This window comes from Macrotis lagotis, chromosome 4 (genome assembly GCF_037893015.1).
Source record: "Macrotis lagotis isolate mMagLag1 chromosome 4, bilby.v1.9.chrom.fasta, whole genome shotgun sequence".
In the NCBI taxonomy this organism is placed as follows: domain Eukaryota; kingdom Metazoa; phylum Chordata; class Mammalia; order Peramelemorphia; family Peramelidae; genus Macrotis; species Macrotis lagotis.
In genome coordinates this window covers 121,388,111-121,414,467 of record NC_133661.1, presented here as the reverse complement: position 1 = coordinate 121,414,467, position 26,357 = coordinate 121,388,111, and the positions used below count along the sequence as shown (strand labels likewise).

General features: G+C 34.6%; 1 protein-coding gene across 3 annotated transcripts in view; it reads left to right on the top strand.

Annotated features, from left to right (window-relative positions):
- Nucleotides 1-26,357, top strand: part of ARNT2 (aryl hydrocarbon receptor nuclear translocator 2) — a 251,591-nt gene that overhangs the window by 129,314 nt on the left and 95,920 nt on the right. For all 3 annotated transcript variants that reach the window (XM_074234004.1, XM_074234005.1, XM_074234006.1), the window contains one exon: nt 20,560-20,662. In XM_074234004.1, the coding sequence (XP_074090105.1) occupies nt 20,560-20,662 (103 nt within the window). The remainder of the gene's footprint in view (nt 1-20,559; nt 20,663-26,357) is intronic.

Here is a 26,357-nt window from a genome sequence, read left to right as displayed (position 1 = left end):
GAAACCTTAGAAGCTAATGAGATCACCAAGTAAGATAATATATATAGAGAGAGAAGAGATCCTATAACAGACGAACTGGCAGATACTCAGTTTAGTGGGTGTGATCTGAATAAAGATCCACCAAAGTTGGAGAGAACCAAGAGACATTAATGTAAGGAAAAACCTACAGAGGAAAGATTGTGGAAAAGAATAACAGGCAATATCAAAGACTACATTTAAAAAAGCCATTAGATTTGACAATTAAGGGAACATTGGGTGGTGGTAGTAGCAGTGGTAGGAACAGGTGTGGCAGTGGTAATATTTGTAAAGAACTTAGCATAGTGCCTCACACTTAATAAGTGCTATATAAACTTTAGCTAGTAATAGTGGTAATGGTGGTGATGATGATGATTGGAACTGGTGATGGCAGTGGTTTGGTGGTGGTGGTGGTAGAGTGATCATCAAAGTCATGGTTGAGGTAGTAATAGTAAAGATAAAAGAAAGTTTTGAGTCCTCTTGGAGATATGTTGCATATACAAAGTGATATTAAGTGTAAACATGTGAATAGATATAACTGGGAAAATATGGGCCATTCAGAAGCAATTTATATTAACATTCTGAATTCTCCAAGTTTTCTTCTATAATTCATAGAAATGGTGAGAAAAAGAGGAAGGTGTTAAAAGGTTTGAAATTTGTGCCTCCCTGATATTATTTGGTTCCCCTTCAATTCTGTATGAAATACATTTTTGACAATTTTTTACATTCATTTTTTAAAAAGATTTTGAATTCCAAATTTTTCTCCCTCTCTTCCCTCCTTCCTCCCTAAAACAGTAAGAAATTTGATATATGTTATATATGTGCAATCATGTAAAATGTATTTTGATGTTAGACATGTTACAAAAGAAGGAATAGAACAAAAGGGAAAAAACTATGAAAAAATGTGAAAAATGGTATGCTTCTCTCTGCATCCAGACTCCAATTCTTGCTCTGGATGTGGATGGCATTCTCTAACATGAATCTTTTAATCTTTTTTGGAATTGTTTTGGATCATTGTCTTGCTGAGAAGAGCTAAGTCAATCATAACTGATCATTATCAAATGATCAACTGTATTGATTCAACTGTGCTGAAAAAGAATAATTTTTAAAATGCTTGGAGTGATTGTGTACTCCACCAGAGAGCTTACTCTCAAGCAAGGAAAATCTCAGTTTAAGTCCTACTTCTGACCCATATTGGCTTGTAATTCTGGAAACATCATTTCACATTTTAATGTTTTAAGACCTAGAGTCTAGGGCACTTGGGTGAATCTGTAAATGGTAGGGATTATTGACCTGTTTTGGTTAAGGGAGTTTCCTCACCTAGGAGTTAACAAGAAAATCAAAGATCTAGTCCCTATCCCTAACCCCTTTAAGAGTACAAAGCACTTTGCTGTTATATGAATTCTATTCAATAAGTATTTCTTGAATTCCCTTCTTGTGCTTGTTGCTTTATCAGGGGATACAAATATTAATAAATCATGGTCTAAGGAAATTTAATCTACAGTCCATCAAATTATCTCGTCATCCTAATAATGCCTTAACGTAACTGCACATTTTACAGATTGAGAAACTAAGACTCAGAGTATGTGGGATTTACCAACGGCTACTAAGTGGCAGAACTGAGTTTTTCTGACTTCAAACCTAGACTTTGTTTTTTATTTCAGATTCAAATTTTTTCCACTACATCTTGCTGAAATATTCTAAGTCATTGTTTCCCAAATACCACTCAACAAAGCTTTTACTGACAAAGATTTTTTTCTCCTTTAAAACTAAAAACTTTCCCTCCACCTCCTGTTCCTCTCCATCTGATCTTTCTTTCTTTCTTTCTTTCTTTCTTTCTTTCTTTCTTTCTTTCTTTCTTTCTTTCTTTCTTTCTTTCTTTCTTTCTTTCTTTTCCCTCCTTGTCCTCCAGAGCTGCCATCTTGTTAAACTTTCAGGAAAGAATTTGGGTATTTTAATGTTTGCTGGTCTAGACTGAGAGACACTGATCCACAGCATCTTCCTCCCCACACATTCTTGAAGTTGGTAGACTTCTACTTGAAGACTAGATTTCTACTGTATAATATTCCATCTAGGAAAAGCCAATTTCTAGTTGCCTTCTCTAGTGAAATAGGGAAACCTGTCTTTACTCCTTCATAGTCATTTAAAAGATAGATAGAATGGGAAAATGGATGAGGTACTAATCTAGGAATTGGGAAGACTTTAGTTCAAATCCTGGTTTAGATACTTCCTAGCTGTATGACCTGAGACAAGTTGCTGGATCTCTGTCTGGGCCTCAATTTCTTTATTTGTAGGTGAAGCAACAAACATTTATTCAGCACTTTTGTGACAGTCACTAAGTTCTGGGGATGCAAACACAAGCAAAATGAAAAGACAGCATCTGATCTCAAGAAGCATACAATCTAGGGAGAAAACTGCTTTCAAAACGAAAACCAAAAAAAAAAAAGGGGGTTAGCTAAGCAGAACATTAGATAGAGCACTGACCTTGGAGTCAGGAGGACCTAAGTTTAAATCCAGCCTCAGATATTTGATAATTGCCTAGCTGTGTGATCTTGGGCAAGTCACTTTATGCCATTGCCTTGCAAAAACAAAAATAAACAAATGAAAAAAACTAAAAGGAAACAAATGTGGGGAGGTTATGAAGATACCTATATGGGAGTATAATAATAATAAGCTCCAGAAAGTCAGAAGCACATCTAGCAGGGGAATGAAGTTTAAATAGCTTGAACCCCTTCCCCCAAATGGAAGACTGATAGAATTTTCCAGTTGGAAAAGGGAGACAACTTATTGAAGAGATAATCCAGGATGAGAAGGTGGCAGGGGAAGATGAATGTTTTAGGGTAAGAAGGTCCCAGGCTCAGAGAGTCTGAAGAATAAGTGAAAAGTAAAAAGCGATAAGTTCATCCTAGCTCTAAATCAATGATGATTCACTTTTCCCAGCAGTTAGTCAACATTTTCTACAGTCTTAAAATATTAAAAAGGGAAGTACTTTGGAAACTATCTAGCCCATTCCCACTCATTTTACACATAAGGAAACTGAGGATTGTACAAGGTGAGTGTCTTGTCCAAATTGTAAAATTAGTTTGCTACTCAAATCCTCTACATAAATTTCCCACTGCTAACTCAAACTTAAATGATCAGAACTGAACTCAGAACTTTATCCTTCAAAATCTATTCTTTTTTCCCCAGATTTCCCATTTCTATTGAAGGCACCATCATCCTCCCAACTCACCTTTCTTTTTGATTCTCCTTCTCTTTTAACCCCTACATCCAGTCAGTTTCCAAATACTATTGATTCTTCCTCCAGAACATCTCTCATGCTTTCTCTTTTCCATTCACATACTACCATATTCTGTCACTTTAGTTTTCAAAAAAGTTGATATCCTTTGTTTTCTATCTTTTTAAAAATTTTTTAGCAAGGCAATGGGTTGAGTGATTTGCTGGAGGTCACAACACTTAAAGTGTTAAGTGCCTGAGGTCGGATTTGAACTCAGGTCCTCTTGACATCACAACTGATGCTCTATCTACTGTACCACCTAGTGCTCCTCTCTATCTTCTTTTGAGAATATATTCTCTTCTCTCCCCTACTTACCAAGCCATTTTAGGTAATAAAAAATTAAAAAGTAAGAGAAGAATAAAAAGAATTTCAGGAAAACTAACCAATATATTAACATAGTCTAATGATATACAGTGTTCCATACCCATAGTCCTTCAATCCTCCTATAAAGAGAGTTTGAATTGTTCTAGGCATCTTGGAGACCAACTTGGATTTTTTCATCACTTCATGCTGAGATTATTCTAATAATCTCTTTATTCCCTTTCATGAGTTTCTGCCCCTCTCTCATTCATTAGAAATATGTGGCAAAATAATCTTACTTAGCATAATGCTTAGCACAAAGTAGGTGCTTAATAATATTAATTGATTGATTTATATCCATATCTGATTATCTCATTTTCTTTCTCAAAATACTCAATGGTTTCAGAGAAAGAATATTAAAGGGGAAGAAAGAATGAAGAATTTGGATCAAAGGACATGGGTTCAAATTCTAGTTCTATGACCACCTAGTGGCATTTGACAACTACTATGTAGTGCCAGCCTTATTCTGTCTATAAAATAAGAGAGTTAGACTAGCAGATACCATAACTATGATGCCAAGACTTTATTTGTTTATTCAGAGGTTTAGGAGGAACCTCTGCTGTTACCAGAACATTGAGAGCAAGGGTCATGCTTTAACTTTTTATATGTTTCCTAGGACCTATTACAATGCTCTGTACATAGAAGATATATAATAAATATTTATTAGCTTGAATTGGCTAGAAATCTTTTTTGGAACTCAGTGCAAAATGACAAAAATTGGTGCCTAACATTTTTTGTTTTGCTTTGTGCTCTGGTGTTTGGGTTGCATTTGGCAAACTTTTAAGTGCTTCTGTTATGTAAGGAACTGTGCTAAGCACTTAAGGTAAAAAAAAAAAAACAAACCAAACCCTGACTTCAAGGAATTATTATTAGGGATGAGGACAAGGCTAAACAGAGTATATAAAGTTAAGATTAATTCAAGGTGGAATATGACAGAGTCAGGTAAAAGATCAAGACAAAAATGCTTAAGAAAAAATCTAGGAAAGAGAGAAGGTTTTCTTTTGGACTGGAGAATGTTATGAAAAAACTAGTGATAGGGATAGGTACTGGTACTAAGATGTCATGTGTATAGAGAACTCCAAAGTGAAGAAGCTCTATAACAAAATGTGAAAATAAAGATGCTAAAAGGTGTAGATGAGGAGGAAATTCATTTCCAAAATGGGAGAAAGCTTCTTAGGGGAAACCATGGAGGCAGAAGATAATATGTCAGTTTTAGGAACAGTTGGTAGACAGTCCAATTTTGCTAGACAATAGAAGTGCAAAGGGATAGGTTGGAGTCAGATTAAGACCTTAAATGCCAGAGTAAAGAGTTTTTATTTTAACCTAGAGGAAATAAGAAATCACTGAAATTTTTAAAGGAGAATTTAAACTACAATATGAAGGATAAATCAGGGGAGAGAATGGACAGGAATAAGGGAGATCAGTTACAGGCTGTCCAGACAAGCTTATGACATGTGAATGAGAGAAGAATGTATGAGTAGAGGCAGAATTAACAAGATTTGGTTTGGGAGGGAAGGGGAATAAGAAAAGATGATTCTGAGATTTTAAGATGGAGTGATTGGGAAGAGGACCATGCCATGACCATAATATATATAAAGAAGTGCTGAGATGGAACTAAGCTGGTGTTGTAGTTCAGGGCATGCTGACTTTAGACATCATTGAGACATTTAGGTAGAAATGTCCAGAATGTATTTTGAAGGAGAAATTTTAAATGGATGCTTTTTATGCCTTTCTTTGGCACTGTAAAGGTCAGCATGATCCTAAAATAAAATGCTTACCTTTTATTTTTAAATGAGTTTGCAATTCAGTGTGAGTCAAGGCAATGTTAGAGATTGTTAACTACTGATACCATTTTTCTCCAAAACAATTTCTTCTTGAGAACCAAGTTTTCTAATTTTTAACCTCCTAGGTCAACCAATTAACCTTAGTTGCCTTTAAAAGAATTAGCTTCCAGCTGTGTCACTTCTTCCCTAGGCTAAGGGACATATTTAAAGTGCTGTTTCAGGGGTATATAATTTTACTTTAGAACCCATGCTGCATATTTCATGAATGCTATGTCTTTGCAGGAGTAAGTCTCCCCAAATTTGATGGATGCTTTTCCTAATAATGTGAAGTTTTTTCAAGGTCAGATTCATGTATACATCTGTTAAAATGACTGTTCTACCTTTTGAGAATAAGAACATTTTGTCACGGCAATGAATAGAATTTTTTTCTCTCTCTATCCCCTCAATTCAGAGGACTGTACATATTTGGAACAACTTCAGATATTATCTGTAACTTGACCATTATTTTGCTTTTATTTTTAATCATTTCCTCTTGTTCTCTCCTTCCCACTCCCCCTTCCTATCTTGGTTTTCCTCTTCATAACCAAGATAAGATGTTTTCAGTTTTCTTAAGAATTCTTTTGGTGAAAAATTTCTATTTTGTATTTGTCTTCCTCTTCTAGCCTGTGGAGTATTTTTTTATGTGTACAAAGTCTTCTTTTGTGATCTTATCCAAGGCAAACTTCTAATTTGTCTTTTTTTTAAAGTCAGTATTAGCCAAAAAACTGTTTGAAACCCATCTGGATGACAACAATTAAGGAAAGATCCTCTTTCTTTAGAAAATAGACTGTTCTTATTCTAAGGTCATAGGATCTTTAGTATATTGAAGTGAGTAGGCATGCATAAAGAGGATCCAGCAAACCAACCTGCTCTGAAGCTGGAGAACTGGTGTCAGCCATGGTCTGTTTTCCAAGTTCCTATCTGGCTCCCTTGTAATTTTGACCCAGTCTCTCAATGTCTCCCAGTTTCACCTTTCATTTCTCCCAGCTATTTCATTCATGTTATCTTTTTCAGATAGTACAACCTACACATTGCATTGATTCAGACTGATATCTGATTCTATGTGTCTGCCTCCTTAGATCTGATGCTTCTATCACTCCTGAATTCCTTGAACTTAGACTCTCAGTAAATGGCACAAGCCAAAAGAATTGACTTCCCCAGAATATTCTGTTCTCCTGTCTCTTCTCTGGTTGACTACTGACTCCCAGTGGATCACAGTTAGCTAGAACTTGGATAGATTATGACTCTTTACCTGCTATAGCTGCAATTAAGATTCACTCTTTGCTTCCTTGTCCTCCACCAGTACTCAGATTGGTGATTCTTCAAAGAGAACTGAGAGAATTCTTGTCTTCTAGGACTCTGGGGAGGACTAAGGTCCAGTTACCTTAACAGTATGTTCAGTCAGAATGTTACTAATGTGCCAACACCCTCTAAAATCAGTTCTACATCTGTGTCTTTAAGAAATTAGATTTTCATCAGAGCAAAACAGCATCACTGTTGGGAGATTACTGAGAGTTATAGCTGATAAGATACATAAAAGCAAGCTGAAAAATTTTTACAAATAAATAACCGTCTGACTTAGCAGTTTGAAAATGAAATTTATTCTTGAAGAACAAAATTCATTGTATTTAGAGAGCAGAGTGATATCTAACCATAGGCTCTCACTTTTATTCAATATATAAAAGGGTTGAATTCAAAAGAGAAAGGGCTATCAACTTTGTTAGTTGTATATGCATATTGTTTGTTCTTTTGTTCCTTCAATGATCCCAAGCTGCATCCTGCCACCAAAGCCCAACATTTTGCTATTAATATTTCCTAATGATGCTACATGGCTACAAATTAGAAATGTCATGTCCTCTGGAAGAGGTGCTATGGCAGAGTGGATGAAGAACTGGTTTCAGAGCCAGGAAGAGACCTAGGTCTAAGAACTACCTCACTCTGGGAAAATCACTTCTCTCTCAGTGCTGTAGGTAACTCTATGGGATTCTAAATTGCAGAGGTGATGCTGACCTTTCTTATTAGAGGGAGTTTGCTCACCATGGTATTCCAAACAGAAACAAAATCACAAGACCAGTCCCTATCCTAAAGTCACTGAACAATCAAGATAGCAAGTGATCTAATGGACAATTTAAAGATATATATATATATATATATATATATATATATATATATATGCAGCAAGCATATTACCAATGATGATTGGCAGGCAAGAAATGTTATAAAAATGTATTTATATATATTATACATATGTATAATATATATTTGAAGTGAACATGTACAACTTTTACTAGACTTTTTGATGCTAAAGGGAGGGGGTGGGAAGGGACAGTGGTAGAAAAATTTGTAACATAAATGTGCGAGTGGATAAGTATTGAAAAACTATCATAGCATGAAATTGGTAAAATAAAATAAAATATCAATTAAAAATATATATTTCACTGGAAAAAAAAGGAGGTGAGAGAATGACAAATGGATAACTTGAATGTAAAACCTCAAGGAAAGCCTCTAGGGCATTGTATAAAATCCTTCATGAAAAAAATTTAGAGGAGGACATGGATAAGCATACAAGATGATGCAAAGAATTCATGGAATGCACGGAATGAGTTGAGGTCTCCTTTCCAACTAAGCAAGTACCATATCCCAGACACATTGGAGTAATATTAAAATATGTAACCTCTCCATCAAGAAATGCTGACCTAGAGATTTTCATTGTCATTTATCCTATATTTCATGCCATTCTATTTCTAAGATATGTAGCACCTTTTTATTTTCCATCAAATCAACTTCACTCTCTACCTTGATATTTAAAACCCTTTGCAATCTGACCCTACTGCATTTATCCAACTTTACTTATCATTATTTCTCAACATCAACACTGCACTGCCATCAAGTCAGAACTATTTTTACCCCCAACTCATCACAGACAGGGATCTTTGGGCTTCTAAAATGCTGCCCTAGAGGAAAAGAAATACATACAGTTAGAGTATGTTCCATCAAGCTGAATTCTGTGGAATAGGTTAGAAATAGTGGTATAGTGGATTGAACATCATACTTGAATTCAGGAAGATCTCAGATCAAATATGTTTTCAGCTACTAATTATATGATCTTAGACAAGTCAGTTACCATCTTCTTGTCTTAGTTTTCTCATCTGTAAAATGAGGATAGTGATATTTCCTAACTCTTAGGGTTGTTTTTAAGACAAACTGAGATAATACTTAGAAAAAACTTTGCAAATTTTAATGCACAATATAAATGCTAGTTGTTGTTTATAAGACAGATTGTCTTTGGTGAATATCATTTCTCAAATCTCTTAGTCCTGCCATATATGCAACCCTGTATAGTTCCAGCCAGTGGCAGTTCATGGCTGCCACCCTTTGCAGGAAACATAGACCTAGACATGCCCCTGGATGTCCAATTGAATCCATCTGGTAAGATGTGGAAAATATTTATGTGAAGATGGGAAAATCCAGACTTCCCAAGATGAAATGTGCACTTGTACAACATATGGGTAGAATCTACTCCCATTTCTCTCATTTGCTCAAATAATTCAAATCTGTATTCTGCTGCTGCAGAATAAGAGGGAACTTTAAAAAACAAAAGCTAAAAAAATCTCTTCAATCACTCCTTTCTTCTGGTACCCCTGTTATATACCCAGCAAACAGTCTTCACCTCCTTGGGATAGAATTATTTCAGGAATTTCTGTAATTATTACCTGCATCCCAAGCTACTATTCTGATATTCCAAATCTAAGGCTGTGAGGCTGCCTGTTAATGCTTTTTTTCTCTCTCATCTCCATGACTTTGTTCTTTATTCCATCTCTCTAAGAAGCTCTCTCCTATTCCTCTCTACTTTTCTTATCATCTTAAAGTCTATCTTACATAAAACTTGAGTGCTTTGGCACATTTTAATTTCTGACTTCCCTGAAACTCTAAGGTACTCATTGTCTGTGCCCCACTATCTTATTTTCCAGTTGCACCTATGTGTCTTACTTTCTCAGTTAGACTGTAGTACTAAGGATAGGGTCCTATGTAATACTTCCTTTTTTTATTCCTCATGCATATTATTGAATGTATTAGTGAATATATTTAGTTTCTACCTCCAAATCCCTCCCTGTGGATATTTTATTAATAATAACACAACATTTAGACTATCCATTTTGATCCCATAGAGTCCTTCTTCTGGTTATTTTAATGAAAATAGCAATAAAACATCTGAACTATCCATTTATAATATTACCTTTTATACATAATACTAACCAAACTCAACTTCTATTTTAATTGATTTCCTGAGGAAGAGGCATTATATCGTGAAATTAATTACTGACATATTTTGAAGTTACACTGTAATATAGAAAATTGCTAAAAAGTTTTGCATGATACCCCCAACCTAATAGAGTGCTTGCTTCCCCTGGCTCTATCTATGATCAGTGATTTATGTGATTTTTTCAACAAAACGGAACTGTCATGTAATTTTATCTTTTGGAGTTGCTATGGTGACAAAGTATCAAGGTCATGCAGAGATAGTTTATCTTTAGGCAATATACTTTGCACCAGTCTTAATCATATTTTAAAATGAATGGAAATGAAACAAAACATAGCCCTTCCTTTGATAAAGACAATGAATCAGTGTAGCCATTTGAATTTTACTTTCTTTTTTTTTTTTGCAAGGCAATGGGGTTAAGTGACTTGCTCAAGGCCACACAGCTTGACTCCAGGGCCGGTGCTCTATCCACTGCGCCACCTAGCTGCCCCCATTTTACTTTCATAAGTCACAATAGTCATAGTTAGATTCTCAGAAAAAAAGGAAAGATACTAGTGGTGTATGACAAAAACAGTCAAGGGAGCTGCATCCTTGAATCTGGATGTAAATACTACAGTTTGAGATTTAGGTAAGGAATGAAATTTTTTAAAACTCTGGTGGATTGATATCTCACTGGTATGGATACTTGCTACCCCAGTGTTGATCTCATCCATAAATCCTTATCCTGTATGACTCTGGTCCATGCCCTTTCATAAATCCACCATTTGGAAAGATCTACTTAGTATTCCTGAGATCTTACTTTGGCTAATTTAAAGATAATACCAATGTAGCCCTTGCACTATCCATTGCTGATCCCTCTGTCTTAACTAGTTGATGGATCCACCTATTTTTTGATCATACATGTCTTTGAGGTAGTATGGCCTAATAAAAAAAGTCATTGATTCTGAAGGCAGAGTATCTGGTTTTAGATTCACTTCTTGGACAAGTCACTTAACTTCTCTCTATCTATTTCTTCAGTTGAAAAAGGAGTTTTGTTGGATAAGATGGCATCTGAGAGGTATATTCTAGCTTTAGAGCTGTAATTTCATGACCATAAGTCATTATTGGCATGCTTCATTCTACTTACAACCACAATCTTTCAGTTTCTACTTTGGTCATCTAAAATTTTGATTCTTCATGGAATATGTTTTTTCATGATTCACAGCCTTATAAGAATACTGATATTAAAAAAATGAAAAGGACTTTGATGGCAGGAAGTAATGAGATCATTGAAAGAACTATAATATTTCATGTTTAATTTGAATCACTTTCTATTCATTTTTTTTGCTTAAGATAGCTAGGAATATCTATCTACTTGTCTCTATCTATATATTTATCTATCTGTCCATTCATCTGTCTTTTTATGTATCTATCTACCTATGTACTAACTTGACTATCCATCCACCTCCATATCTTAGACAATCTAAAATCCTTACTCTAACTGTTATTATTTAGCTAGGTGAAACAGTGGTTAGAGTGCTGGGCCTTCCTTGAGGCAGAAGATCTGAGTTCAAATCTTACTAGTTGTGTAACTCTAGGCAAGTACTTAATCTGTTTGTCTCAGTTTTTTCATCTGTTAAATGAGCTGGAGAAGGAAATGGCAAACCACTCCAATATCTTTTTCAAGAAAACCCCAAATATGGTCACAAAGAATCAAATATTACTGAAAACAACTGAACGACTGAAATTCTAAATGAAAGATTTTTATTCAACAATATATGAGCAGAATCTGAAATTTTATCTAGATGATTGAGGTTGGTTCTATGACATAAAAGGAAACTGAAAATCTCACTAAGGAAGTTGCCAGGATCTGATACATGGTTTCAAAAGGCAAAATTCTAAGCTATTAAATAAATCCTCTTGAGTACATGGTATGGAAATGAGAAATTAAATGTTACCTATCTTCTCTTCATATAGGGATATTTTAAAGAAGGATACTCATAAAATGTAGATTATTCAAAGGATTGCAAGATAGTGAAAGTCAAAATCCTTTGAAGGACTGAATTATCTGAAATTTTTAACCAAAAAAAGAGAAATTTTTCATCCACTTGCTGATGAGCTATTACTGCCATTCATGGATATGAACTGTTACATACTCATAGGGCATGTGATATATATCAGTGGAGGTCATGCTTTTCTGAATTAATGAATAATTGAAGTATTGACAAGGCTATTTGTGGGGGAGTGGTAGTCCTGTCTTCTGTCATTCCAAAGGCAGAAATAGTAAAAAAGCTAGATTTAAGGTAAACATAAAAAAGAATATCATGGACTTCCTCAGTGAGCACCATTATATTATAAATAGCACAAGATTTTGAGTTAGAATTTGAAGCATCAGTCTTTTTAACTTATTAACCATGTGACTTTAGGCAAATCATTGAGAGTCAGTTTCTTATTTGTAAAATGAGAATTAAAATGGCATTATTATTAAAATGGAATTATTGTAAGGGTCAAAGTAAGATAGCATCAGCAATATGCTTGGATTATATAGAATTATATAAATGTTATCAATTAAACTTATTTACTTGAATGTAAGCTTCTTGAGCATAATGACTAGTGCTTTCATTTTTTTTTCATTATCTGCCATAATTCTCTGCTCAAATGTGTGCTGAGTTGATTTTATTAATTATTAGGTGGTGAGTACTCTTTATTCATGCAGAACCTGAATGAACATCTGTGAATGTGGTTGTCCTATCTGTAGTTGGAAAATTGGACTAGGTGTCCTCTAAAATCTGTTCTACTTCTAAATTCTGTGAGGGATTAGAATTCATTATAATCCTGGCTTGCCTACATATGTCTCTGGGTTTTCTTAATAGTCAAATGAAGTTCATATGGACCTCACAGGGATCTCATGGGTCCCATAGCCAAGTAGTCAATAAGAAAATGTTATATAATATTGAAAAAAGTAGAATGTTACTTTGAGAGTGAGGCTCTGAAGATTCACAGTGTTATTTGCATTTTAAAAGACCATATTTGAACATCAGACATCATATTTTACTTTTGTTTGTTTTTTCATGTCCCTTAATCCTTTCTCCAAAATCTATTCTTCATTCTCATCCTTTATCCATTCTTGCTTTGCCAATCAAGTATTTGTGTCTACTGTGTGCCAGACATTGGAGGCACCTATCCTCCTAACTTCCCTATTGTTATGGACAATACCAAGCACCAGAAATTATCCTGTATTCCATCTTCCCCCACCTCCTATATCTAATCAGTTTTCAAGTTTTTCTGATTCTGCTTTCACAGCATCTCTGCAATCAATCTCTACAAACAGCCTCCTTTCCACCATCTTTATTCAGGTCCTTATCCCCTGGTAAGTTATTCAAGGTCACTTCTAACTTGGATTATTGAAATAGCATCTTAACTGGTCTCCCAGCCTCTAGTCTGTCCTCTTTCAAATCAATCTGCCTAACAGAAATTCCTAAAAAGCACAGTTTTGCCAATGTCATTTTTTTGCAAAAAAAAAAAATGTCATTGGCTCCTCAACACTTCTAAATGACAAATTCCTCTGGCATTAAAAATTTTTATAATCAGTCTCCAATCTATTTTCTTCTGATTTCACATTGTTCCTCTTCAGACCCTCTGCATTTCAGACAAACTGACCTACTGGCTGTCTATCATATACAGCATTCCATCTCTTACCTCCAACCACTGTGCATTCCATAGCTGGAATGCTCTACTGTGTCTTAGAATCCCCTCTCCACCTTCAAGATTCAGGCCAAGTAGTACATCCTATATACACGACTTTTCCCATTATCTTTAGTTGTTAATATTCTACTCCTCTCCTAAAATGCTTTATGTTTCTATAACGTATATCCCAGTATACCAAAAAATCCTATTATTTAAAAATCTTTTATTCACATTCAAGTTTTTGGGTGCCCATCTACTGTATAAAGTTTGAGTGAAATTGACATTTTAAAGGAGGTATGCAAAGGACCCCATTGTTCCCACTGAAACCGGAGTATAACGTGGAGAAATAAACATTGAAACAGTTGTCTTATAGAGTCGTGGCTGAAATATCATGAAAATATGTTTTCTGATCTCCTTGTGTTCAGCGGTCCATGTGGCACACAGCTGTGATTTATTTTCAGAGTGCTGGATTGGAATTTGACAGACTGCAAGGTTTGCCTTCCTCACAGCTGAAACCATTTGCCGTTTGGGTGATGATAAAGCAAGTGACAATTTACACTTAAAATGCTGTTAAAAAAACACACAGGAAAAAAAAACCCCAGAACCCTTGAGTGAGAACAGACAAGCACCAAACTGTGTTTGTAATGCGGATTATACAAATGACAGCTATTCATTTATTGGGACTTATATGGGAATACATTTTAGTAGCACAAAAGCTAATTAATGATCAGAATTTATAACTAAGCTTCTCCTAACTGAATTATGTTCAAATGTATATATCCAATTCAGTTGATTCTAAATTGATTTTTAAAAATACTATAATACTTTTCTCAAGTGCCTCACTTTGGCTTAGAGATAAAGATAGAGTTTATGAAGAGGCATCATGGTTTCTGGAAAGAATATCTAAGCTGATCTGTTAAGACCTGGGCTTTGAATCCTAACTGTGCCACTGAGCAAATCTAATTTCCCTGGTCTTTGGTCCTTCTTTGTAAAACAAGGTGAGATAGTGTAGATGATCTCTGTATTCCCATCTAAAATATTAATATATAGGGCAGCTAGATGGCACAGTGGATAGAGCACTGGCCCTGGAGTCAGGAATACCTGAGTTCAAATGCGGCCTCAGACACTTAATAATTACCTAGCTGTGTGGCCTTGGGCAAGCCACTTAATATTAGTACATGAATGTAATGGAATATTATTATGTTGCAGAAATTATAAAGGGTATGGTTTCAAATGAACTTAGAAAGACTTGTATCTACTAAGTCAAAGTTAGGCAGAACCAGGAGAATAATTTATGGGAAGGAAGAAGGAAGGAAGGAGGAATGATGGACTTATTAAATATCTACTAACTGTGAAGCATTGGCTAAGCACTTTTACAAATATTATTGCATTTGATCTTTATAACAACCTTGAATGTAGGTGTTACAAGAAAACTGAGGCAGACAGAGGTTGAGTAACTTACTAGTAAATGGCTTGGGCTGAATTTGAATACAAGTTTTCCCAGTTCCAGGCCCAGTGCTCTATGAATGCAGTGACTAACTGTGATTGCAAAAGATGAAGAATGAAACATGCTAACTCACTTCCTGTTGATTATGTGATGGACTTAGAGTATGGGTTGAGAAATGAATTTTTTGAACATTGCTAATGTAGGAAATGGTTTTGTTGATATACATATTTTTACAAGGGTATTTATTTTTATTTTTTCAGTGGGGGCAGGGAGATGGGAGATAAAGTAATTTATGGTTATTAAAAAATTAGTTTAAGAAAAAAATTCACTTCAGATTCAAAATCTTTTATAGTAATGGAACACAAGCCCTGGCAAGTTCTACTAAAGTGAAAGCATTTGAGAATGGCCCAGGTGATAGACTCGATGGCTGTCATTCAAGGTCTAGTCTAGCAAAGTTTGGAGAGATTCAACATCAGAACAGTTGCCCAGAGTTTCCTTTTTTGGCCAGAGCCTTTCATTAATCAGGGCCCTGAGGCATAGAAGGGTTTTGGCTTATCTTAGTGAAGGGGATACCCACATAGATGAAATAACAGCTGCCTCAAGTGTTAAGCTACTACTTTATCAATTCTACTTGCCAGAAAGAGAGAATAACCTATTTCTTTTTCAGCTGAGGTCTTAGAGCTGTTATTTGAATGCTATATCTTTTATAAAAGTTAAAAGAGATAAACAGTTATGCTTTACCCTGACATAACACTTGCCTTCAGGGTGCCCCTATTGTACACATTGGTGACAGCTTAAACAAACTGTTCGCAGATACTGTAAGTGTTAGGACATGTCTGTTGATTAAAATTTTCTTCACAAGATGGTAGAGTGAGGCACGTAGGAATTAAAAAAAAAGAATTCTAAATAGCTGTCTTTGTCAAGACACCATCTGCCTGTCTGAGATAGGGTTGGGTTTGACCAAGGTTTAACAGGATGAATTTTGGAGTTCAAGACTGATCTGTAACTGGAATGTGAAATGAGCATAGATCTGGAATGTGTGCTGCAGAGCCCAGCTAATCAGAGTAGAGTTGGACTGATACTTGGTTAGGTGAACTGCAGATTAAGTCCAGATATATGCTGGGGCCAGAGGGAGAAGAAGATAGGGCTTAGAACAGAATAGTAGATAAGACTAAAATAATAATAATAATAATAATAATAATAATTGCTATTTATTCCCCTTGCAGCAAGGGTTCTTAACCTTGGAAACTGAATTTTTTAAAATGAGTTTCGATAACTATGTTATAACATAATTGATTTCCTTTGTAAACCTTTATAGGTTTTCAAGTATTCAAAAACATAGTTCTAAGAAGGATCCATAGATTTCACTAGACTTTCTAAGGGGACCCTGGGACAAAAAGAGGTTCATAGCCCATATTTTAAGGTTTCATTCTTATTTCAGCCTTAAAATAACTGTGTGAAGTAGCTACTACAAATATCATTATTTTTGAGGGACCTGAAATTTAAAGAAACAGAAATGGCTTGCCCATAGCCACAGAGCCAGCAAGTATCCTAAGCAAGATGTAAACCACATTCCACCTTCTAAATCGAAATGTAGACCCACAGCTGGTTTTCTTCCTGGGTTTAGGGGGTTTAAATGGGCTTCGTATGATGTACCTTTTAATGTGTGATTCAGAGCTTTCTGAGGAGATGGTTACCTGTAGTACCCTTAAAAGGTGCTCTGGCCAGAATGAATGAGGCATAAGAACTACAATGATGATAATGAAAGTGTCTATTTTGCAGGACTGTTGCAAGGATAAAATGAGGCAATGTGTATAAAAAGCATTTAGCACAGTGCTGACACATAGTAACTTCTATATAAATATTTATCCTCTTTCTCTACTACCCCCAATTTTAGAGTCTTTGCTGTAAGATTTACCTCTTAAAGGCAAGGTCTATAATAGGGCTTGCATTAGCTTAGTGTCTTTATCCTACCAGAGGAATACATACACATACATTTTAATCATTTAAATTAATTATTTAGTATTATTAATATTAATGCATATTATGCATATGTGGATATATATGTATGAATGTATGTGTCTGGTGTCTATATATATATTGTGTGTGTGTGTATATATATATATATATATATATATATATATATATGTTCATGGATATGTGTGCATGTCTACCTGTATGCATGTGTGTGTGCTGTTTGTTGGTGTGTGTGTATATATATATAAAGGTATGAGCAAAAATTTTTTTAGTGATCATCAATAATTATAGAGGGAGTTGTACTTTTAGTAATAAAATTTTTTTACATTTTTTTTTACATTTTTACATTTTTTACATTTTACTGACTAAAAGTTATTTTTATTTATTTTCTACTAATGTATTCATAACAGCAATCTATACTAATCAATTTGATTTTTAAAAAATAAATATTCTACATTTCTATATATGAACAATAAAGCCTGAGGACAAACTATAGAAAAAAAATTCCATTTAAAGTAACTATAAAATACTTGGAAATCTACCTCCTAAAGCAAACCCAGAGACTATATAAATACAGTGCAAAATACTTTTCACATTAATAAAGTCAGATCTAAACAACTGGAAAAACATCAATTGCTCATGGTTAGGATGAGCTATTATAATAAAAAAATGACTGTTCTACCCAATTAAATTACTTATTCAGTGCCATACCAAGTAAACTACCAAAAAACTATTTTACAGAGCCAGAAAAAATAGTAACAAGATTCATCCAGAGCAATAAAAGATCAAGAATATTATTGGAATTAATGAAAAAAATGCAAAAAAAAAGGTGACCTAGTTGTACCAGATCCAAAACTACATTAAAAGATGACATTCATCAAAACTGCCTGGTACTAGTTAAGAAATAGAATAACGGACCAGTGGACTAGAGGAGGTACAAAAGAAAGAATAGTAAATGACTATTGTTTGACAAACCCAGAGACATTAGTTTCTGGGATAAGAACTCATTATTTGACAAAAACTGCTGGGAAAAATGGAAAATAGTATGGCAAAAACTAGGCATAGACTCACATCTCACACTCTTTACCAAAATAAGGTCAAGATGGATACATGATTTAGACATAAAGAGTGCTGCCAAAGACCAATTAAGAGACCAAGAAATACTCTATTTGTCAGATCTATGGAAAGGGGAGAAAAAGTTTTTGCACTAATAAAGTCAATGCAACGAAGATTAGAAAGAAAACAGAAAACAAAAATAATTTTCACAACTAGTATCTCTGATAAAGGTCTCATTTCTAAACTACATGGAGAATTGAATCAATTGTATAAGATTATAAGTCATTCCCCAATTGATAAATGTTCAAAGAATATGAACAGGCAGTTTTCATTTGAAGAAATTAAAGCTATATATTGTCATATAAAAATGCTACAATCATTACTGATTAGAGAAATGCAAATTAAAACAACAATGAGGTACCATCTTATACCTATCAGATTGACTAAGTGACAAAAAAGGAAAATTATCAGTGTTGGAGAGAATGAGAGAAACTTTGGACATTAATGCACTATTGGTGGAGTTGTGAACTGATGCAGTCATTCTGGAGAGCAATATGGAACTATGCCCAAAGAGCAATAAAAATGATCATACCCTTTGACCCAGCAATAGCAATAGTGGGTCTATATCCAGAAGAAATCATTTAAAAGGGGGAAATCCCATATGTACAAGGATATTTATAGAACTTCTTTTTATAGTGGCTTAGAATAGGAAGTTGAGAGCTTGCCCATCAACTGGGGAACAGTTGAACAAGTTATAATATATGAATATTATGGAGTACTATTATTCTATAAGAAACCATGAGTGAGGGGAGGCTAGGTGGTGTAATGGATAAAGCATGGGCCTTGGAGTCAGGAGTACCTGGGTTCAAATCCGGTCTCAGACACTTAATAATTACCTAGCTGTGTGGCCTTGGACAAGCCACTTAACCCCATTTGCCTTGTAAAAACCTAAAAAAAAAAAAAGAAACCATGAGACTTTAGATAATTATGTAAACTGAAGCCAAGTAAAGTGAGCAGAACCAGGATAACATTGTACATATTAACAACAACATTGTAAGATGATCAAGTGTAATGGACATAGCTCCTCTCAGCGGTTCAGAAGCAAACTTCTAATTCCTCTTACACAAAATGACTAATATGTAAATATGTTAAATATAATTGTACATGTACAACTTTTACCAGATGGTTTGCCACCATGGGGAATGGGGAGGGAAGGGAGGGCAGTAGGAAAATGTAAAACTTATGAATTGCAAATGTATGAATGTTGAAAAAACTAAAAAAAATAAAAAGTAAAAATATAAAAGAACGTTGGATTTTTAAGAACAACAAAAACATGAGCTTATAAACATCTTACTATCTATATAATATATATGTGCATATATATATATACATATATATATATATATATATATATACTATCTTGAATTCCTGTATTGCAGGGAGAAAAAAGGAAAGAAAAACTCTCAAAATAGTGTAATTTTTGTCAATATATTTATCAGTCAAAAAGTATTTATTGATTACATTCTTTGTACTCACTGACATGATATTTGTATTTGTATATTGAAAGAACACCAGATTTGAATGACTGTGACCTTGTATAAATCACTTCAGTCTCTATTTTCTTATATGCAAAACAGGGATCATAATACGTTAACCACCTCCTTCATAGAAATGTGAGGAAACCATAACAGCAACTTTTAAATATTTAAGAGAATGAATGAATGAATGAATGAATGAATGAATGAAAAGTGAATGAAAAAGCATTTCTTAAACTTTTATTCTGTGTTAGGAACTAGACTAAACATTTAAAAAGCAAATACAAAAGTGTAATATAATAAATAATCCCTTCCCTAACAGAGCATATATTCTAATAAAGGGGATCAATATAAAACAGAGAATGGTGGCCAAGGAAGGAAATTTTTGTCTTGGAAGGTAGAAGGATAGTGAATTGATCCATTAGGCAATTAATTGAAATGCCTTTTCTAGCAGGAGTTGTAGTATTGATTTGCTTCTTGGAAAATGAAGAAATCAGGGCAGCTAGGTGGTGCAGTGGATAGAGCATGGGCCTTGGAGTTAGAAGTACTTGAGTTCAAATCTGGCCTCAGACACTTAATTACCTAGCTGTGTGGCCTTGGGAAATCCATTTGTCTTGCAAAAACCTTTTTAAAAAAAGAAAGAAAATGAGGAAACCAAATGAGAAAGGTATATATTTTGTAAATTTTCAAATGCTCTATAAATGCTAATATCATCATCATCATCATCCCAGGAGAAAATGAATATTGTTGCCAAGAAGATAGAAGTGCTGTTATTTTGTTACATCTGTGTATGAAAAGCAGAATTTTTTCTATTAGAAATTTGCAAAGAACTATATATGCCCTGAAAGTCAGCAAGCTTAATCTCTTTTATTCTCTATTGACAACTCTAGGAAAGGCTTTTTTCCTTTCCCACAAAGGAAAGAAAACAGCAATTTACTCTAGTAAGTTATTTGTATTATATGTAAATCTCATTGATTCATATTCTACATGGGAAAATGTCAGAGCCATGACTGTACTAAGAAATGAATATTTCTTATATAGGTATATAGTTACCTTTTTCTTGGTACACAAGACAAGGGAAGAAAGTTACTCTCTGCTCTTTTCAAAAGTTTTATGCCAAATTTGTTTTCATTTTTTTTAAGGACGGATTTTGGATCTGAAGACAGGAACAGTCAAGAAGGAAGGTCAGCAGTCATCCATGAGAATGTGCATGGGATCCAGACGCTCTTTCATTTGCAGGATGAGGTTTGTAATAATATTACTCTCAAGAGCTTGTCTCAAGCTATTGTTTGCCATGGATATTGCTTATGGGAAAGGCTGAATACTAAGTGGCTGCCCATTACTTTCATGACAATAATATTTCATATTTTACAGTGTTTTCCTCACTATTTTTATCCCCATTTTGTGCTAAAGAAATTGAGACTTAGAGAAAGCAAATGATTTGCTTAAAGCCACATATGGAACATGTGGTAGATTTAGAACTAAATCCCATTTTCTAATTCTAAATCCTTCCAAACCCTGAGATAGCTCTGTTACCCCCAAGAGCAGGTAGGTGCTTTGCACCTAGTAAGTGCTTTCAAAAGTTAGGAAATGAATGCTAATGTATAGACATGAAATTACACTGGAAAAAAAAAAACAGAGAGATAAATTCAACCCACTGTTCACTGAGATAACCTCAACAGCTTCCTTAAAAAAATAACCATCAACTCTAAGATCCCTAGAGAGAGCAAATCCATTACTTCCTGGTCATTCCACTTTTGTATGGTTCTAATTGTTAGGATCATATCCTCACATTAAATACAAACCTGTCTCCTTACAACTTCCACCAATTACTCCTAGTTTCACTCTTTAAGGTCAAGCTGAACCTCTCTCCAAGTTGACATGGAGCCATTTATGACTAAAGTTGCCGATTAGACAGTTTCCAATTCCATCTATCAATGGCTAGCCCAAACCTTTTCATCTTTCTCAAAAGAATAAGAGCTGAACTTTTCACTGATTTAGAGAAACTTTATTTTTAGCATTCCTTTGAAAATCAGAGGATTCTATAATCTAGCTCGTTTGCCTTTCTATCCTTTTATTTTACTAACGTCTACATAAACTATCCTCTTTAACCAGAATGGCTTAACTCTCTCCCAAGACTTGCCTACCTATCATCTTACTTATGTTCTTCCTCCACCTAGAATTCTGTTTCCCTTCTTTTCTGTCAACCTAATTCATATGCACCCTTCAAGTTCTACCACCTCAAAGACTTTCTTCATTACTTCAATGCAATAAAACTCCGCCCCCAGCAGTCATTTGATCTCTTGACAAAAATATTGTTGTTTAAATATTCTTGTCTCTACTACTAAATTTTAAATTCCTTAAAAATAAAGAGCAGTGGTGGGGGAAGGAGTAGGCTAAGAATTTTTCTGGCATCTACTATGTGGTACACTCTTTGCTAAGTGATTTACAAATATCTCACTTGAACCTTATAACAATCCTGAGAGATAGGTGCTATTTATTATATTCCCTACTTTACATTTGAGGGAACTGATGCAAAAAAGAGGCTAACTGACTTGCCAAGGTCATACATCTAGTAAGGTGTTCAAGGTTGAATTTGAACTCTAGTCTTCCTAACTCCAGTTCCAGTGTTCTATCCACTGTGCCTTCTAGGCAAAAAAGAACTAAGAAAAGGCTCATCTTCCTGAATTCAAATCTGGCCAGAGGTACTTGCTAGCTATGTGACTCTATCACTTAATCCTGTTTGCTTCAGCTTCTTCATCTATAAAATGATCTGATGAAGGAAATGGCAAAGTTGAGGTTTGCAAGAAAATCATAAGTGAGGACGTAAGAATGAGACAACTGAAAAACAACTAGCTGACCTATTCATCTTTGTATTCCTCTCAATGTCAGCATGTTGCTTACCATCTAGAAGGTTTTCAATAAATATGTATTGACTAAATAAGTAAATGAATGAATTTGGGAATAGATGAGATGAAGGATTCATGTAGAAATATGTCCAGAAAGGGGGAAATGCCATCACTTTTAGAAAGAAGCTATGAAAATCATAAACCTGGATAAAAAGTCCTGCCTCTCTTATTTATAAGTTGTGCGATATTAGGCAAATTATTTTGCCTCTCTGGGCTTCATTTTTATTCCTTTGTAAAATTAAGGGTTGGACAAGATGGAGTTTAGTTCCATCATTATATGATTCTATATGAGGCCCTCTATTTTCTATATGAATCCATTATTTTTGGTTCTATGCCTGTTTCTATTACCATAATTTCCCTGCTCCTAAATAAGACTATAGTAAATACACTGGATCAATTATTCACAAATGGTAAAGGCCAATCCAAGCTTACCCATATTCCCATTAGTACATAAAATGCCATACCTGGTAGCAGATCTGTGAGATATCCATTTCTGCTTCAATTCTCTATAAATAGCAATTCAAACCACATTCTACAAGCTAAACAATAAGGTCTATTTATGATGTCAATTTTCATTACTATTATTATTCTATAACCTTAGTGAATTTTGAACAAGAATATCAATTAATTAATTCTCATAGAGTTCAGGAATTTTTTAGAGATTATTAATGATATTTTTGACTTTGAACACAAACCACTAACTCATTCATTCTATTCAGTCCACTATCTCTTGAGTTTCAATTATTTGTAAGGAGTAGTGCCAAAGGAGACAATAGAGTGATGTCAGTCCCCATGATGTCAAACTCATAGTCCCCATACTCAAGAAGTTTACTATCTTGTGAGACTAAAAAAAGTGCCAAAATAACCAGGCAAATCTGCATATGAAGGGACATGGACTGTAATAATCTAGAGTCTAAAAGATTCCACAGAGGGGAAGGACCTCTTTTGATTGGAAGAATTACAAAAAGCTACAAGGAGAAGATAAATGGAACATCCAAGGAGGAGGAGGAGTTTGGCACAGTTGTGGGAAGAGGATATATGTGCATTTTTTCTTGTCAAATTGTTAATACAACATGTGTGCAGACTTAGACAGACTCCTGCAGAACTTTTAACTGCTTTTATTTCTGCCTTTTTCTCCCTCTCTCTCGCTTAATGCTATCTGTTTTTCTCTTTGTATTCATGAAGTAACCACTGATCTTAAAGGTACCTTCTGAAATGAAAATATTATTAGGGTAAGAGATAAAAGTCAGACTCATGATCAGAGGAAAAAGAAAAGAACTAAGAAAAGGCTTATCTTCCTGAATTCAAATCTGGCCAGAGACACTTGCTAGCTATGTGACTCTGTCACTTAATCCTGTTTGCTTCAGTTTCTTCATTTATAAAAATGATCTGATGAAGGAAATGGCAAATTTGAGGTTTGCCAAGAAAATCATAAATGAGGACATAAGAATGAGACAACTGAAAAACAACTGAATAACAACAAAGAAAGTGTGTAAATCTGGGGAAATTCAAGCTTTCTGCAGAGGGTGAAAATTTCAGAAGCACATAGAATGGGAATAATAATACTAATAAATATTAATTATTTACTACTTTACATTATGGAGAGCATGTGAAATATATTATTTTATTCTCATAACAGCCCTATGAAGTTCCTTCTTTTTAATCCCCATTCTTCAGACAAGGAGCTTCAGAATAGGAAATGTGAAATGATTTGCCCATGTTCACATAACTCTTAAGTGTCTGAGCCAGGATCTGAGCAGAATAATTCCAGATTCCAAGTTAAGTGCTTTAGCTACTAAACCACCAAAAAAGCCTCTGAATTTGAATCCCACATGCTAAAAAGTGTTTTTTAATAATTTACTAACTCTCCTCCCTCCTACTTGGATAAAAAGTGATCCCAATCCAAGCATACAGGGATTAACCAGTAGTTTGCCATACCCATAAAGCCTATTCTCTTGCTTTGTGGAGACAGCAATCACTCAATTTCTCCTAATTTATGCAAATGATGAATTTAGGAGTTGATGACAAAGAAAGTGTGGGAGGTAAGGAAGAAATACTAGAATTCAGGAGGTGGAGTCAGGAAAATGGGTTCAAATCCCGCTTCAGATACTTTAACTACCTGTATGACCCTGGACAAGTCACTTTGCCACTCTTTCTCTGTAAGCTGAGGGGATGTTTGATTTAATAACCTCTAAAGTCCCTTCCCATTCTAAATCTATGATCCTATCATCCTTCCATGATATAGACATTGTGGTCGGCTAGCACAATTGTTGCTGCTACTTTTTCATTTTTTGAAGTTTCTCTCAAAATTACCACACCAATCCTCAGTTCTCTTCTTTTCTCTTCTGTGCCTGGGCCACAGGATACTGATGGAAATAATTCAGAATGTGCAGACCTAGTCTATTTCTTTTTTCCACTGACTAACCAACCTAATATTTACTGGTGCTCAATTATCCTTGAATTCCTCCTTTTTTGATTCCCTACTATACTTTCCATAGTGGTTATTTTAGACCATCTATCTGTAAACCCATATTTGTTCCTTCACATTCATTTTCATTTTCAATGAATGATCTTACTTTACAGAAAAAAAATGGACGCCATCCAGTAATAGTTTCCTCATAAAACTTCTTCTTTACTTTAACATAATACTTACCCTAAACAAAGTGGCATTTTTCCTTTAAGCCCAAATATAGTAGTCCTGATTCCTTATGAAGCTAAGCTAAGCAACCTTCTTTTATTGTTCCTTGCTCCCTATAATCTTCTGAATCTTTCTCTTATATCTTCAGCATTGTCTATAAATATGCTCTGATCTCCCCTTTTTGGGAGGGGGTAGAGTTTTATTTAATCTTTTATCCTATCCAGCAAGGGAAGGATTTTTGTCTTTTTTGTCCTATTAAGATTTTTCTGCCCTGCAGTAAAGGTTCAGTACCATCAGGGGGTGGTGAGACCTCATTGAAATAATCTGAACTCTAAGCAAGTGGTTTGGGTGTTGTTGCTTTTATCCAAGACAGAAAATACTCCAGTAATTAAATGGATCCACTTCCTCATTGATGAAATTGAGATTAGAGCTATAGATTTTCCAGAGGATTCATGTCTCCTAAATATTGCTTTATCTAAATACCTTAATTTAATTCAATTTAAATTAACATCTATTAAAAACCTTCTATTAAATGTAAGCATTTAACTCAAATAGAGAAATATTTTTAAGTCACAAATTCAGTACCTTTTTTTCACTAACCTTTACCTGTAATAAAAAAAATAGTCTAATCCTAAAGCTTAAATGGGAGTTTTTTTAAAAAAAACTCTGAATCCTGGGATAGCTAGGTGGCAAAGTAGATAGAGCACTGACCCTGGAGTCAGGAGAGCCTGAGTTCAACTCTGGCCTCAGACACTTAATGACTGCCTAGCTGTGTGACCTTGGCAAGTCACTTAACCCCATTGCCTTAAATAAAATAATAATAATAATAATAATAATAATAATAATAATAATAATAAAAATACTCTGAACCCTGTCTTAAAGTCAAATATCTTTCAGCTAATATACAAGTCTTGAATTTTAACTCAAGGATTTCAACTGAATTTCAGATTTAGAAGCAGTTGGTAGCACAGTAGATAGAATAATAGGCCTTGGAGTCAGGAAGACTGAGTTCAAATCTGGCCTCAGACCCTTAACTAGCTCTGTGATCCTTTGTTACTTAATCTCTGATCGCCTCAGTTTCGTCAACTATAAAATAAGGATAATAATTACACTGACTTTCAAAGGTTGTTTTGAGTACCAGATTAATGTTATTTATAAAAGTATTTATTATAGTGCCTTACACATGACATTTGTCCTTTATTCTCCAAGAAGACCATCAGGGAGTTGATGTCACAACAAGCAAGTAAATTGGATTGGAGTGAGAGGTTGCTGTGCTAAGTCACCAGCCTCACTTTTTCCTCTAGAGCTAAGTGCAGGGGCCAGATATGATGAATCAGGATGACTGAAGATGGCCCTGGATGCAAGGCAATCAGGGTTATGTTACTTATCCAAG